The sequence below is a fragment of the Dromaius novaehollandiae genome, chromosome 13 (assembly GCF_036370855.1).
Source record: "Dromaius novaehollandiae isolate bDroNov1 chromosome 13, bDroNov1.hap1, whole genome shotgun sequence".
Classification (NCBI taxonomy): domain Eukaryota; kingdom Metazoa; phylum Chordata; class Aves; order Casuariiformes; family Dromaiidae; genus Dromaius; species Dromaius novaehollandiae.
The window spans coordinates 3,095,264-3,111,989 of NC_088110.1; the positions used below are offsets into that span (position 1 = coordinate 3,095,264).

General features: G+C 59.5%; 1 protein-coding gene across 1 annotated transcript in view; it reads right to left on the bottom strand.

Moving 5' to 3' along the window:
• Positions 1-1,579: 1,579 nt before the first annotated feature.
• VAC14 (VAC14 component of PIKFYVE complex) overlaps positions 1,580-16,726 on the bottom strand; it is a 109,382-nt gene continuing 94,235 nt past the window's right edge. Inside the window, exons 16-19 of the mRNA XM_064519434.1 lie at positions 14,422-14,540; positions 11,943-12,022; positions 7,118-7,268; positions 1,580-2,447 (exon numbers count right to left, since the gene is read on the bottom strand). Coding sequence (XP_064375504.1) covers positions 2,285-2,447; positions 7,118-7,268; positions 11,943-12,022; positions 14,422-14,540 — 513 coding nt within the window. The 3' untranslated portion in view covers positions 1,580-2,284. The remainder of the gene's footprint in view (positions 2,448-7,117; positions 7,269-11,942; positions 12,023-14,421; positions 14,541-16,726) is intronic.

Genomic DNA, 16,726 nt, shown 5'->3' on the forward strand with positions numbered 1-16,726 from the left:
GAGAGCCGGAGATGCTGCAGGGCTGCACAGAGCCAAATCCAACAGGCGCCGGTGCAAATGCCCCTCTGCTCCCTGGAGCTGAGCCCCGGCCAGCGCAGGATGTGGGACATGCAGGGGCTGCCGCATATCGAGGAGCACCAAGCACCTCTGCAGGCCCCGTGTCCTTTCTCAAAGCCTGCCTGGCCAGGATCCGAGGGGTTGGGCTGAGCGCTGACGCACTGAGTTGCACCTCAAGGTGTTGTGATACCGGCTTCCGGCAGTGCGGAGCTCCTTCCAGCCGCCTTTGGCAGTGAGCAAGGTGCTCCGGAGCGACCTGCGCCCAGCAGCCAGGCCACTGCGCTGCCGGAGCGGGCAACGGGGATGCCTGCTGGGAAGCGTGGGTGCCCCTGGGACCCGCTCGGCCTGGGGAGGGAGAGGGGCTGGGGAGCTGCCCCCTTCCCTCCAGCCTCTCCCAGCTTTGGGGCGCACCCGTTGCCCTCGTCGATGCCCGGCTGGCGAGACGTGGCTGCTCCTGCTCTCCGGGGGCAGGATGGACCGCGGCGGCCCTCTTCCCAGCTGCTCTCCCCAAAGTCTTCCCTCCCCAAAGAGCCCTTTGCATCCGCTCATCCCTGCTCCGGCAGGCTGCAAGCAGGGACCCAGCGCGGGGACGGTGCTCTGCGCCCCTCGGCCGTCCCCGCTGCTCTCCCATAGCCTCGAGATCCCTCGTGCAAACCCTGGCTCTGCTGGGAGCGTTGGGAACACCCCGCTGCCCCTTCCCGAGGGGGAGCTGCTCCTGCCCCCGGGCCCATGCGAGCAGGGGGGTCGCTGCCCTCCTATCCCCCCCTCCCGCTTCGGGCCACGAAACTCTCCCGCTGGCAGTGCCCCGGCCGCAGCGGCGCGCGCCGGTCGAGAGCCGCCCATACGGAAATGATTACGGCTCGGCGCTCTGGCGGCCGCCTGGAATTCCTCCCCGCAACCTCCGGCCCTCGCCAGCCCCGCGAGCACAGAAAGAGGCCGCTCACGGCCGGCAGTCCGATGGCAGCGACACGGCTGCCCTGGCAGGCTGCGGCACGGCTCCGGTGACCTGCCGGGGACGGGACAGCCGGGGACGGCTGTCCACCCACCCTCCCGCGCCCCGAGCGATGGCCGGGCTCAGGAAGGCCGAGATAGCCCCGCGCTGAAGGGCTGGCTGTTAAAATTAACCTGCCATGACCGGCGTTGGAAAGCCCTTTCCCGGGAATGACAGGAATGTCTTGATCCCGGCCAAAGCAACCCTGGGCGCAGGGCTGTTAGCGAAACCCGCTGCCAGAGCCCGGCGCGGCTGTAAACACGCCAGAAGCCATAAAACCGCGCGCGAGGCTCGGCGCATTCCTCCCCCCCGCGAGAGCAGGTGAGGGCCCTGGGGCAGGGAAGGGGCTCGCAGCCGGGAACCCCAAATCGCAGCCCCCGCCGTGCCCGCGGGCGCTTTGGCAGGCAGCGAGGGGCAGCCCTGCTTGCCGGTGGGGCCGACGGGGCGCAGCCGGCTGCAGCGGCCCGGCCGTCCCCATCCCCGAGGCCTCCCCCGAGGAAGAGCCCCTACGGCGGCCGTACTCTGCATCGCTCTTTTTTTTTTTTGGTTTTATTTTGTCACGGGGAGCTTGACATAGGAACAAAGAACCGATTCCCCGGGCTGGAAGCGGGCTGGGGGGGGCGGGGGGTGCGCAGGGCTGCTCCATCGCACACGGGTGCAGCGCTCCGGGCTGCGGGGACGGGGACCCAAGTGCCGCCCAGGGGCACGCGAGTCCCGGCGCAGCCCCCCGATGGGAGACCCAGCGCCGAGAGCCGGCCGGGCAGCGGGAGAGGCGGCATCCCGCCGGCCCCGCGAGACCGGGGGGGGGGGGCTCGTTTTTTTGGCGGGGAGCGCCCGGCGCATTGCCTTCCCCGCCGGTCTTTCTGGCAGGCGGCTGGGCCCTCAGCTGACGGTCACGGGGAAGGCATTAGTAAAGCGAAGGAGACTTGGCTCGCCCTGGTGCAAGAGAAGAAAACACGTCTCCACCCCCCCCCCCGGCCAGCGACCCTTCCCCACGCGCTCGCTGCAGATCGCAGTGAGTTTGGGAGAAGCTGGGCACAGCCCGGGGTCTCCCCACGCACACAAACACACACGGAGGCAAGAAACCCGCCCCTTGCTGAGCGCTCGCCCATCTCCAGCCACCGTTAAACCCAGCAGATCCTCCGGATCCGGCTGCAGCGAGCGCCGTCCCCGCGCCCTGGTCCCTGTCCCCCCGGCGCTGCAGCCGCGCGCGCCGGCAGCCGCCTCCGGGGCTGCTCAGAGGACGACCCGCCGCTCCAGCTGCTCCCCGCGGCCGGCCCGCTGGTGCCGCGCTTCCAGGTGCTTGTTCTGCACCTTCTCGAAGTGCTGCAGCAGCTCCGTGTAGTCGATGTTGGATGCCGCCGACCTCTTGGAGCCCGCGCTTGGCTTGGCGCCGTCCCTGCGGGGAAGAAGCAGCGCGTGAGCGGAGGGAGAGGCGGGCGCTTCCCGTATCGGACGCCCAGCGATCACTCGCGGGCAGCGCCAAGCCCTCGCGCTCCTCCTCAAGGAGCAAAACCCAGCTGGGACGAGCTCAGGTGCCGGGCTGGTAGTGGAGATGCCTTCTGCTAACAACGCCCATGCTGAAGCAACCAAATCTAGGGGGGAGGGTGAGGACCTGGTGGCGCCAGCCTTGTGCCTTGTGCCTCCCTGCCTCCATCGCACGTCCGAGGCGGGGGCAGGCCGGGCAGGGGACCCTACAGCAACAAGGGCGAGGAAGGAGACCGCACCGGTGCTGCCAACACTTCCCCGGCCATGAGACCTGGGGAGCTGCGCCCACACTGGCCAACACTGGGCCTCCACAGACCCAGGGGTTGGCACCCCGCAGAGCCATTAAACTCCCCAAAATGCCTCCCGGGACCTGCTTCCTGAGGGAATTGGTTGTCTCACTGGCTTGGAGCCCAAAAGATCCTGGAAGAGGAGAGAGGGGAGCAGCCATGTCTGCACCGGTAGCACAGGGCTGTGGCACCCTCTGCCTCACTCCGTTACTGAACGTGCTGGCGGAGCGCCCTGGGAAGCAGCAAGGCACAAGCCGTGGTGCAGCACGGGCCGCGAGGCTTCTCCTGTTTGGGAGGCTGCCCCGGCATCCAGGAGCTGTGCTAGGGACCAGACCACCCTCCCCGGGATGGCCTGCCCTCCCCCGGCACGCTCCCGGCCAGGATGGACCCCGGCTGTTCTGCCGGCTGTGCCGACATCCCGGCCCCTCCAGCCGCCAAGCCCTGCCGGCGCTCGCTCCGGCCAGCCCACGCTCGCTCCCCAGAAACCTTTGGCGGGGGGCAGCAGCTCGGGATTTTTTGTTTAGTCTCATCCCCTGGCAGGGCTGTGCAGCCCAGCGCATCTCCAGCCGCCTCTGCAGCACCTGGGCCGAGTTTCCCACAGGAATGGAGGCCTGGGCTCCTTCCCTGGGCTGCCGTCCCGCGGGAGGAGCGAGGCTCCCAGCCGGACACAGACCCCAGCCAGCCCGGATGGGAGCCTCCGAGTTGTGGTCAGGTCCGGGGGAGCGGAAACAACCAGCGGTGCAAAGGGAAGACGGAGGAAGGGGATGCTGGGCCCAGGGATGCGCGGGAAAGATGCACTGCGCCGGTGACCTCTCTCCTGCTCCAGGCTGGACGCTGTGATCGGACCCGCTTTGCACATGTGCAGAGGTGATGGAGGTGTCCTGGCGCTGGGCCACCGCCTGGACACGTCCCTTGGGGACCACGCACCCGTAACAGCCCGCTCTGCTGCACCAGTGGCAGCCCCGGTTCACGTGGCAGGAGAGACGGTCCCTGAGCAATCAAGGCCACCGTGCTCAAGCCTAAGATGTCTGCACCAGGTTGGAAACACAGGCCTAGAGACAAAGAGGGTGCAAGGTTGGGGGGACCATCTACCCTCTCATGGGAGCCTTTGTCATTTGGGAAGCGTCACGGGAGCAGGAGAGAAGCTCCCTGGAGTGCAGCCTCCGGTGCCCTGGGGACACCCTGCGCCAAGGGGAGGGGAGGTTTGGGGACCCCACAGTGGCGGAAAGACACTGTCAGGCCATGGCACATGTGGCACAGAGCATGGAAAGCACGAGGGGAAAGGGCAGCGAGTCAAGGCATTAATGGGATAGTATTAAAGGTAACTTTCCAAAGGAGCAACAAAAAATCTGCCCCTCTCCTCCCCTCCGCGCCCCCAGCACTCAGCCCCGCTGCTTTCTCTCTGCCATGTTCAGACAGTGTCCCCGTAGCTGGGATCGGGCCCATCCCAAACCTCCAAAGAGGTTTTTCTCCTTGGGATTAGAGGGATTTGGGAGCCGGAGGAGCCTGGTTCTGCCCCTGCCAGAGCAGGGAGGGACCCTGGCACAAGAGCTGATGGGAGGCGAGGTTTCCCTTTGGCAGGATATTTTTGGGATGGAGGTCACTCCCTGGAGCCTTGCATTTGGCAGTTCAAAAACCACACAAACGCATATGCACACAAAGGTGATTACAGGGCTGCGGAGGGGAAAAAAAAATAGCTGTGCTTGAATATATGGCTTGGAGGCAGAGGAAGAGTGCCCTGCCTTCGAAGGTTTAACCCCTCCGTCGCAGACGCTCGCCCTGCCGCAACCCGTTCCAGCCAAAAGCAGAGAAGTCGTCCAAAACCGCTCCCCCAGCCAGTGCCACGTGTCCGAGCTCCCTCCGCGGGCTGCTTGCCTGGATCGGCCACGGCTGAAGAGCAGCTTGCCTGGCAGCGGGCTGCGATCTGCCCCAAAATGTAGGAGCTGGGCTAAGAGGCGGTGCTGGGGAGGAGGAGGAGGAGGAAGGAGCCTGGTGTCCAGCAGGAAGGCCCCAGCGCTTGCGGCCCACAGCACCGGCTCTGCTCCCATCAGCCCGGGCTGTTGCCCCAGCGCGGGCTCCCCAGCCGGAGCATCGCCGCGCGGGCTGGTGGGAGCCGACACAAGCACGGCCTTGGGCTTCGCGGGGATCCGGCCAATGCTGCCGAGGGTGGAAGGAGCTGTTCTCCGAACGCGGCTGGCGCCGAGCTCTTCCTCCTCAGGCAAGGCCCTTCCACAAAAGGCCCTGTGCCGATATCTGCACCGCCGGGGAAAAGCAGCTCGGAGACAGGAACTGAGCTTGGGGAAGTGGGATCTCCCCGCTATGCCGTGCCTCAGTTTCCCTGCCTGCTGTGCTGGGACAGCAAAGCTATTCTGCGTGCTGCATCTGGCTGCAAACGGGAAAGAAGTGCCTGTATGCTCAGGACGAGGGACTGCACCAAAGGATCAGTGTCCAGCCCACGGACGGGGCCTGGGAAACCCGGGGGGATTCACCGCTGGGGATGCACCCGAGCGCCGGCTCCGAAGGGAGGCACGTGGCATCGTGCTGCGGGGCCACAGGGACCAGACACATGAGGACGACGTGTCCCAGTGCCGGGGGACACGAAGAAACCTGTACGCTGGGTGTTTCTGCTCGGGGCAGCGGGCTGATGCCTCCCCATCGCGGCTCCCTCTTGACCCCCTGATTTTTCCCCAGAGAAGGGGCAGCCTGGGCTCATCTGTTATGAAAGCAGGCGTCAATGTTCAAAGGAATGTAGGTCAGAGTTAATCAGATGCTCGGGCTGTCTGACAGCTCTGATTGCACTAAAAACCCGGCTGTCGGGGCCAAAGAAGAAAGGAAAAAAAGGGGAAACGAGCTCATGTGCAACTCCCCCTCGCCCCCCAATTAAGATCAAGTGCAGGGCTGTGGGCACGAGCTCAAATTCCGGAGTCCGCGACAGATAAAAGCCAGCCCAAGGGACTAGTTAAAAGGAAAGGAGTGAGGCTGGTGGGGTTTTAATTCAGAAAACTGCACATCTTGGGAACTCTTCTTTTTTCCAAAGCTTTGCAAAGGAAGACTAAGCCTTTAATGTATCCAGAGGCGTGCGGCCTCACCAGGGAGCCACCTTCCTTGCTCATTAGCCAAGGCCTGAAGAGCAGCTCCTACTGCCAGACAGAGCAGTCTGGCCAAGCCAAAAAGGGCCAGCCAGGCAGCAAATCTACACGCACGGCTGGGGAGCACTCATTCCCCATCTCCTGGAACGAAGGGATTTAGGAATACCCCAAGAGCCTCTCCAGGGAGGACTTGGAGCTTGCATAGACATCACCTATCGGAGATCCCGGTGGCCAGAGACCTCTGACCCACCATGCTTCTCCAGCCCCAGTCGGCTTTGGAGACCTCATGTGCAAGTGCAGAAGTGGGATGGAAGGCTGGTCCATGCTCCCGGCCATATCCTGCTCCTTGGGGCTCCCTGCGGCCTGGCCTGCTCCAGCAGGACCCTCCAGCGAGGGGCTGGAGATGCTCCCCCTGCCCCAGCACCGACAGGGCAGAGTCTGCAGCCTCCCGCTAACAGGCACGTGACCGCAGCCCGAGCAATGCAACGCAGCAAGCCCTGCTCTCTGCCTCCGCCTCGCTAACCGGGACCAGTCCCCCCTCCCCGAAACAAGTCTGGCATGAAGCACCACTAGCAGAGTGATGTTCATTGCTAAGGGTTCTCACAAGGCCACCGCTGACCCAGGATGGACAGCCCAGACCTGGCAGGGCCATCCTTGCCAACACGCGCACAGGTGACCAGTCCCTTTTTGGGTAGGGGGCTGAGGCCGGGGCGGCAGAGCCCATCACCCCGCGTGGATGCCCACCATCCCTGCCAGCCGCAACTGCTCAGCTCCGCAGCCCGCGGGGACACTTCCTAAGCACCCCGTGGCAGCCGCTGGGAGCTGTGCCTTCTCTCTCCGTAAACCTCCTTCATGGCTCTGCTTGTTTCCATAGCGACCCCACAAGTGAAATTTTCCATCCTGGATGCCAAATGCCTGTGGATGAGGCACAGCCCTCCCAGGGTTACCAAATATAGACAAAAAACCCCAAGTGAGCGCTCCCGGACACGGGGCAAGGAGCAGCCGCATCCACAAAGGAGCCACGGCGCGAAAGCACACCGTGGGCCTGACCCTGGCTTTCTAGCAAGGCCCGGAGAGATGCTGGTGCTGCAGAGCGAAGCCTCGTACCGCTGCCGCAGAGACGGCGCCTGCCTGGCCGGCCGGTCGCACATCTCGGACAGGAGCCTGCTGCACGCGCGTGGTGTCCGGCTGCTCCAGGGACTTACGCCGTCTGCATGAGCTCGGGGTTGGGCACGCACTCTAGCCGGTGGGAGAGGAGCTGGAAGGCACTGCTCTGGGGCAGCAGCATCAGCAGCCCATAGAGAGCCTTGATCAAGTAGGGGTTGTTCTTCACATCCAGCAGCTGCAGACGAAGATCTGGAAGCAGAGAGGAAGAAGGTGAGGAGGCAGTGAAAAGCATTTCACCTCCATCTGATGGAGCAGGCTCTTCCCAAACCATTTGGATGGTCCTGGAGAGGTTACAAGCCTCTGCCAGGAGGCCTGAGAGGGCATCAGCATTGCTCCAGCCAACCCCTTCCACTCATCCGCCTTGGTGTCCCACCAATGCCAAAAAGCCCCTTTCCTCAGCCACAGCTAACAAAGAGGGCAGCAGCTCCCCAGTCCTCCATCCCTGCTATAGCAGGTCAAAGGACACTCACCCCAGAGCCTCAAGGCTATGAGATCTAGGCTATCTACCTAAGGACACACTTGCAACGTGAGATTGCTCCTCAGCTTCTGCACAGTTAGCAAAACTACAAGCCTGGAGCATCACACATCAAGAGGGCTGTGTTACAGCCCTCTGTGGCCTCGCTGGAGTGGAAGGGATCCTCTTCTATCCCCCTTAGGCACCTCCTGTCCCTTCCTCACCTAACAGCAACTCATGCTTGAGCATGGTGCTGCTCAGCAAAGGGAAAACTACTTTCCTGCTCCATCCCTTGGGGTACTCAGGGATGGAAGGACCTGGCTATCTCTGCAACAAGATGTAGGTTTGTTTCCTTCCTTTAGGACTCATTTTAGCAGCACGTTTGCAGGGCAATTTGGGAGGGAAGCCACACTTGATTCCTTCCGGAGCCCTAAAGACAACTGAGCCATAGTCCAGCTGGCCACGGCTGCAAGCGCAGCCCAGCCCTGCAGACACCCGGGCAGCCCCACACAGCAGAAAGGGTGCCGTGCAAAGAGCTTCTAGTACCTAGTGCACCCAGCTGGCTAGACACCCACGGGCTCCTGGGGCTTGTTGTCTTCTGCAGATGGCAGCTGATTTGGTTTGTCTGGCCAACATGAGCACGAGTGCTAGCTAAAAGCAGGCAGTGATTCACTTTGAAAGCAATGTCTACTCTTGGTGGCCGGCAGCTGAATCCTGGCTGCAGATCCCTGTGTTGGTCCGTGAGCACCAGTCTCCTGTGGTGGGTGAGCTGGGTCAAGTCCCAGCCACTGCGTGATTGAAGGAAGCCACCATCCCCCCAGTGCCTCAGTTTCCCCACCTGTGATCCAGGGAATAATAAGGTACCCCCCACATCCCTGGGGTCCCACGTGCCAGGAGCACCTCCCAGCCTGACGTTCTGCTCCCTGGCCTGCCTGTCGCCAGCCAGGTCAGGGCTGCAGCAGCAGCGTCTGTGCTGGCCTCCTGGAAACACTCGTGCTTGCTGAGCTCCTGCACATCTGCTGCACCGGAGAGCTGAGCATCTTTCTTGTCAGGCTGGGTTGCAGCGCACAGCACAGGGTAACGCTTCCCGCTCCATGCCAAAGCCAAATTCCTTTCCTTTGCCCGCTTCCTGCCAGCTCCTGCTGTCCCTTTCCCGGTGACAGGCCCCAAAGGTCCGCCACTGCTTAGCGCTCTGAAGGCTTACGCTGCTCCCAGCTTTTCTCCCCACCTTTGCTGAAGTGCCTGCAGTTTTCAAGTAAATTGGTGGCCCTTTAATTTAACCCAACTGCTCTCAACTCTGCTCTCTGTTCCCAAGATCAGCCAAGACCCTCTCCCTCCCGTTCACCCTCTCCTTGGCTAGCGAGCCACAGTCCTGGATGCAGGCTGTGGAGCAACTCCCAGGACAACAGGCTGGCATGCCGCAAGGGAAAACTCTGCTTCTCCTGCCCCGCCACAGATCACCTAGGGGAGCAGACGCCCAGGGCTCGGCCAGCTTCCAGGGGCCTGAGGGCCAGCAAGGACCCTTACAATCAAAATGTAACATGGTGCATCTCTGCGGGGCTGGCGTGCAGAGTAGAGACTGAGTTCCTATCAGGATACAAAGCTTATCTCCTCTGTGTGCTGGACACGTGACAGCTCTGCATGGGGCACATACTGCCTCTGCAGCGCCCACAGACGTGCATTTCCCAGCACATGGGTGCTGCCACAGCCCTGACCCCACCTCTTGGCTATCTAACACAGCTTCCTAGCATCTGCTGTCCCACAAGCATGTGTTTTCTTCATTCTGCCCCAGCTTCAGAGCCTCCTAGAGCAAAAGGACCATCATCCAGCCACCACAGCAAATGCAAAGCTCAGGTTCATGAGCACGGCCCTGCTAGCAGCTTAGGAACAGCCGGCAGGAAGGCTTGATGCCAACCCTACCTTGGGGGAAAAGCACACAGCCTGAAGCCACACTGTAACGCTGCCCCATCAAGGCACGTGTGGCCGGGTTCTGCAGACTCAACGTCCTGGTGGAAAGGGGCCAGCAAGGCGAAATTCAAAGGTCACGCTCTGCATGGCTTGAGCGATGATGCTCGGCAGCCCGGCGTGAAGCACGGGGGCCGGCGCTGCAGGAGAGTGGCCGCTGGAGATGTGCCAAGGGCAGAGCGGGGCCTGCGTTGGCCTCCGTGTCTCCTTGGTTTACGCTCATTTTGAGTCACCATCTGACACCCTTCGGGCAGGTACCGTGGGAGCTACACAAGACCCATCACCATCAGAGCCCTGTCTAATCTCCTGCTTCTTACTAGCACCTCTGGTGTCTCCCTGCAAAAGGGCTCATGCCCAGGGAGGCTGCTCGAGAGCAACATTTCTGTCCCTTACACAGAGATGGCACCATTTGGACATTAAGGTGAGTGAGGCGGGGAACCTCCTAGAAATAGCTTAAGGCTGTAGAAAACCACCACTGTGACTCAACCCCTTGAGTCAGGAGGGGAACAGACACTCGGATGACGCACGTGGTGGGAAAGTCAGCCTTGGGATGACACATGGAAAAGGGGAGACTTGTGGTGACCAGCTTCACTGGGTGCTGGAGGTGGCCCTACCCTCTGGTGGTGACACCCACAGTCGTGGGCACAGCTCTGGGAGATACCTCCCTGGCATCCCAGGAATTCTCTGAGGGCCGATGTTGCCATCACTCCTTGCTTCTCAGCTTGCAGACCTGAGAGATCCCAGGCTCTGCCTGTGAGTGGCAGGAGCAAGACCTGCTACCCTTGCCAAATTTCACACTGCAGCTACCTCGTGCCTGACTGTGGATGCTTCTCTTCGAGCAGGGGACAATCTCCCCTTGAAACCACTCCCATATTCCTCGATCACAGGCCTGTGGACCAAGATCACCCAGAGCCCCCACCTACAGCCCTGCTGTAAGAGAGCACGGGCACCTGGGAAGGAGGGTGTCTCCCTTTGGTCCTGACGTACAGGGCAACTGCAGCCTCCTGGCAGCAAGGAAGACCCTGCCTTGTGATGCTCAGCACAGAGACACTTTTTGGTTCATGTGACTTCTAAGAGGAAGGTGGATAGCACAGGGGCTCTGACTGAAGGGCAGGAAGAGAGGATTTCCCAAGGTACTCAGCCTCCAAAAAAAAGGACAGAACAGGCACGGCCAACAGGTCTACAGCCATAGCACATTAGCTCTGGTGTCTAGTGATGGAGCACTCCCAAAAGAGGCGAGCACCATCATTAGAGATGGCAAAGGGGGACAGAGATCAAGCAATTGTATTGCCTTCACTACATCATGGGCTGGTAAGACAGACACCATGTTGATAAGGCTGATCTAACGCCTGAGGGCACAGAGCTTTCTTCTTCCTCTAATACCCTAGGAGGGAACATGACCAGCGACCAGGCCAAGTCTCCACTGGCCATCTGCTCTAGTCCTCTTCCCCCAAATACTATTCAGCCCTGGAGCTATATAGTCCTTTCCAAAGTCCTTCCTGGGAAATCTTCAAATGCCCTCAATGTCCAGCTCACCTCACAGCCTTGAAGGAAAAGAAGCTTCAGGACCAAATCAGCAGGTGGAATTGCTCAGCACTTCAAACACTTGCAACCTTCAACCCAGCAAGGACCCCTTGTCCTCACACCCTCTGGGGCTGGGCCAGCTTTCCCCAGGCCAAGAGGCAAGCAAACACATTTGCTGGCATGAGAAAAACACAAGCCAAGGATCACCCCGTAAATTCCCACATTCCCTCCTTCCCACTCCGTCTTCCCCTCTCCCATCTTCCAGGACAGTGTCCCCAAGCTCTGTGTCCCCAAGTCCTCAGCCAGGCTCCTGCAGAGTGGCCAGCTCAGCTGGCACGAGCAGCTCATGGAGAAGCGGGAGGCAGTGTTACATTTCAGTTTTTTAGGGTTTATTCTGTGTTTCCAGAAGAGCTGCCTTATACGGAGAGAAGCGCCACAGCACTGCTTGCAATGCCACTCCGCTATAAAATCCCCATGTGTACAAAGGTATTTGCTTTGCAGTGCCATGGCCTTGAGTGGCTTTCTACAGCTGATGCCCTACACATGCACCACCGGAGATGTTCAGCCTGGCCCAGACTCCCCCTGTCCTTTCCCATCCTTTTGTTCTGTGCCAATGCTGCTCGCTCTGTTAACCTATATATTCGGGGCAAGCTGCCTCCTCCACAGTTAACCAGCATGCCCGCCCCGACAGACAGCTCTAGCGGAGGTCTCGGCACAGCTCACAGCAAAAAGTCTCATAACTTCTGCTCTATTTATTTGTGCAGTGCTGCCACTTGCAATGAAGGAGCGGGGAGGGGACATGCCTGGGGTGACCGAGCAAGCGAATGTGCTGCACACATTCGCCATCCTTTCCCCAAGCTCTCCCCAACATGCATTCGACCGCTCCAAAGCCAGCTAGAAACAGTTGGTTTGAGCCTTACATGTGAATATTGGACACTCAATGAGCTGCACCAGCTTGTCCACCTCGGTGAGGAAATCCACTGTGACCTCCAGATCCCCGCTGGACATGGCTGTTAAGGATGCTACCTTGGAAGAAGGTGGCATTTCACAACCTCTTCTGGAAAGCACCTTCCCTGGGCTGACCTGTCCGCTGGCAATGCCACGCAGCAGCGGCTAGCTCTCCCAGGAGATGCTTGTTGTGGTAGGACCCCAAAGAATGGTCCTCCACCCTGCTCCCCTCCATGTGGGCTGACAGGAACTGGCTTAGCCACGTGCAGAGACCTGATTTGTGGAGCACGCCAAGCAGGGGCTCCCCTGCTGTGGCTTAATCTCTCAGTTATTATCCCTGCCAACGTTCCCCTGAGTCCATGGTGACAGCTCTCCCAAACCCTCCCTTGCATCTGCGGCTCCTGTAGGAAGCAAACAGGCAGGGAACGTAGGGCTTGCACGGAAGCAGGGCAGCAAGGGGAAGAAGCTGCCCTGCAGGAGAGAGCAGCACGGTCAGCTCGGGGCTGAAAAGTCTGCAGGGTGGTCAAGGGCAGATGGGAGGAAATATGACAGTCAGACAGAGATGAAAGAAAGTCAGGCTGCCCTTCAAGCCAGCAGCAGCTTTTACAGCGAGTGAGCCTTATAGATCACTGCGACAGAAAGAGGAAGCGAGAGAGTACACTTGCTTTTATACCACTGGCCCATGGGGACGGCACCGAGCTGATGCAGAGCGCTCCTGTCCCCCAAGATAAATGCCAGCGTACATTAGAAAGGGTAACTGAGAACGTTATTAAGCTTCTTCGTATGGAAATATACTTAGGGAGTCTCAGATTTTGCTGGCACATGAAAATAATCATTACACTCCGCATAAATGGTGATCTCACTGGAACTGCTCGGGAACCACACAACGCTGGCTGGGGTCTGGCTGCTGCCGCTGCCTTGCGTTTGCTAAACAAGGATGCGTTTCTGAGAAGCGCAGAAAAGGGGCCAAAAACACAGAGGGGCTGAGAGCAGAAAACCTCCATTTACCAGATGATGGAGGTTGTGCCCTGGCTGGAGGGGAAGAAGGCAGAATTTCAGAGGGAAGGGAGGCGGCTTGGAACACACCTCTCCTTCCTGCAGCGGAGTCGCAGCAAGCCAGAGAGCAGCTCCAGCGAGATCCCAAGGGACCAGCAGGCTCAGCTGATACCATGGGAGGAGACACGAGTAAATGTGACAAGAAAAGGGGCATCAGCGTTTCATCTGTCTGCACGAGCAGAGGTGGGAGCCCTCCTCCACGTAACCTATCTGGGCCATGGCCACGCTGAGTCAGAGCTCCCGCTCTGGAGGGGTTGCCTGGAGGTATCCACTGCCCCCCACACACACACACACTAAGTGCTTGGCTCTACCTTGATGGCAGTGATTCGGGGCCAAGCCTGTGTTTTCCTCTTCTGTCTCTGCAGCGGATAGCAATCAGGGCCTGGAGTGAGCTACAAACAGGAAGGCAAGGATGGGCATGGCCGCAGAGCCCCGAAGCCAAGGGTCAGTTGGGAGCTGCCTGGTGGGTCACTTCTTGGGGTGCACTAAGAAGCGTATTGAGGACAGGGGATTTATGGAAACACAGGGAGGTGAAAAAGAAGAAAAGAAACCATCTCCTCTGCATGTGTTACTGGACATCAATCACCCCAGGAGGCCGAAGCCTTCGTCTTCCTGGGAGGAAGGAGGTGCCAAGAAGCCTCCCCTTCTGAGCTGCTCCTGTGCAGAGAAAGGTCAGCACTCAGCCATCACATGCTTTCCTCTTTTTACATCACAAAAGCCAACAAAAGGGAAAGAGATCTGGCCTGCCTCCAGGAAACGCCGTCCTGTCCTGTCATCAGGCTGCTGGTGGAGGGACGCGCCCCGGTAATGATGGGCTGCAGGCGGGCGGCAGGCAGAGGCAGCAGAGGCTGGGCCAGCCCAGCGGGTGCCCACTAGACAGCCCAGAGGTACTACAGGTCAGGCAGGGCTCCAGGGCTGCCAGGAGAGCTCGGGACCCTGCCTGGCCGCTCGAGCAGGCAATGCCTGCTTCATCGTTGTCCCTGGGTGGGCAGCATGCTCCAAGCCACCAGAGACCCAGAGCAGAAGGCAAGCCCAGCTCTGCTTTCAGGGAGGGGGCACTGGTGACAACGGGTGTTTTCTTACTCCCCATGGACTCAGGGGATTTAAAACCACCAACTGGACTCTGGCATCTTACTGCCAACCCTTCGGCCACAGTGGTGAAGCAGCACATGGAGAAAAGCAGGCTGCTCCTGACCCAGCACACTGCAGGCATCCTCACCTGGAAGCTCCAGAGCCCCCATCCAAACTGACCACCCTAGGACAGCTCCAGCCCTGGGAGCCAAGGTCTGCAGCCCGTGGTGGTTACAGGCTAATCTCCACCGCCTGCAGGCTCCCTTCAGCCTCAGCCTGCTCCCCTCCTCCTAGGTGCCCTGCAGAAACACCCTCAAAGGATACAACTTCTGGATGAGGTCGTAGGCATGCTTGTAGTTTTGGGTAAGGAAACACAGGGACACAGTTGTTACCGGGTTGTGACACCAAGAACGGTACAGGCAGCAGAACAGGTTACGGCTCTCCTGGGGAAAGAGGAAGCAGTCAGGGGTTAGGCCATCAGCTGGAAGAGGGAACGACAGGGTCCAGGAAACCATGGGTCCCCAACACCGACTGACACCGCCAGCCTGGCCAGACTTGGAAGCCACAATCCCAGCCCTGCCAAGATATGACGGGACACTTCTACACATCTGAATACACAAACCGGCTCTAAATGACATATAAGCTGACCACAGCCCTGGGCCACAGTTGCCTTCATATTCCTGACTGCCCTCACAGCAGCTGCTGTGGCTGGACATACGCTGATAAATTCAGGAGACATGAAGAAAGTGGTGTGTGTTTGCAGGGGAGGGGTGGCTGGAGATGCAGCCCCCAGGATGCCTGTTGGCATGCTTTCTCAGCTGTCATCCCCACCGGGGGACACCTCACAGCCCGCAAGTCAAAGCTCTGAGGAGCCACGTAGCACCATTTTGACTCAATTTTAGGTGTAAGACAGCAACGCAGCTCCCAAGCTCCCAGACGTGGGCTGCAAGGACACATCTAGAAATAAAATCCCTGAACAAGGGGCCTGAAGGCTCAGCCACCAAGACCATGCAGGGCCACCAAGACAACGGGCTGGAGGATTGCAGTTAGTCCAGTCAAGGAGAGAGAGACTGCTGCGATCGTTGGCCTTCAGCAAAACGCGTGCGGTACCTACGAGGAAAAGTCCTTCTCGCTCTCCCTGCCTCACTTGGACTTCACTGTTGCTGGCAGCAGTGGCAGCTGCTCTGGAAACACTGCAAGCGTTTTCCAGGGATGAACAGCTGAAGGACCATCAGGGCTTTGCGGGGAACTTGCCCGCCATCACCTGTCTCCCAGTGAGCATGCTGGGGGGACGGGAGCAAGGCGGCAGCTGCTCGAGGGCTCGGGTGGCCGTACAGGAGCTGCGAGAACATGAGGACTTTGCGATCAGCTTACACAAGGGCTGCTCTCCGATGCAGGGGGACAGACCCCAGTCTCCCTTGGGGAGAGGAAAGCAGAGTTGGACATGTCCTCCTAGGGCCCCTCAACCCATCCTGCTTGCCCGAAGCCATGACACGCTGTCCCCCTGCTCCTTGGAGAGCGTGACTGTGCAACGGTTCTCACTGCCAATCAGCGCTCACTCAAATACCTGCCCACAGAACTTACATCTTGGCCAAGAGCTGGATCAGGACACTGGGGAACGGCAACTCAACTGATTTCTAACCAGCTTCAGACAAGTCACCTCTCTGCCTCAGTTTCCCCTCTGTAAAATGGAGCTATTCTGTTCCTGCAAAGGAGCCTGGAAACACTGCTATAATTCAGGACAGGTAGTGCCCAAAAGGGAACAGGCAGGTGTTCAGGAAGGAAGGAAGGAGACTTTGCCTCATTTGGAAGACCTGAAGCACAGAGAAATATCAGAGGAAAGCAAGGAACATTCAAAACGAAGCTTAGATGAAACATCCAATAGCCCATCAATGCTCTGCTCCTGCAATAATGCTGCCTTTAGTCTCCAAAGGCTCTGGTTCCCAGCCCATGCAGCCTACCCCGGAGTGAATGGCACTGGAAAATTGAGTATTTTAAGGCTGCTAATTATCAAGGATTAGGTTTCACATTCAGGACAAACCTCTGGGAGGGAGGCGGATGAAGCACAGGAATGGATTGCTGGGCAGGCCTGGCATCTCCAGAGCTAGAGATTTTTAAGAAACCATTAGGTAAGTGTTGAACCAAGAAATCTAGCTAGTTCTGTTTCAGAGCACGGTAGACAGCCTCCCAGGCCTCTCTGGCCATGTTTGGTAGGCTTATTGGCACTCCCAGGAGAAGTCAGTCATGTGCCACCACAGCTCAGCTGCCAAACTTACATGGGAGCCATCTCGCCTTCAAGCAGTGGCAGAGAAAAGTTCTCCCTTTATCTCACAGGGGCCAGATGTTCGGCTTGGGGATGGCTTTCCACCCAAGGTCCCGCAGCACTTTAACATGAAGCCTCAGCTGTCTACCAAAGCTTGAGCGAACCATAAACTCATCCAAAACAGGCAATTGCCCTGACCTCCTCTTAAATGAACAGCCCAGGGAAATGCTGGGGTCAGGTCCAGGAAGTCTGAATCTTAACTACCGTGCGCTCACTTCCTCATCCGCTGCTCCCTCCTCGACCGTGCCCAGCTGGAACAAAAGCTTTGAAGCCACAGACTCTTTGGAGCATGCCAGGAGACAGCCA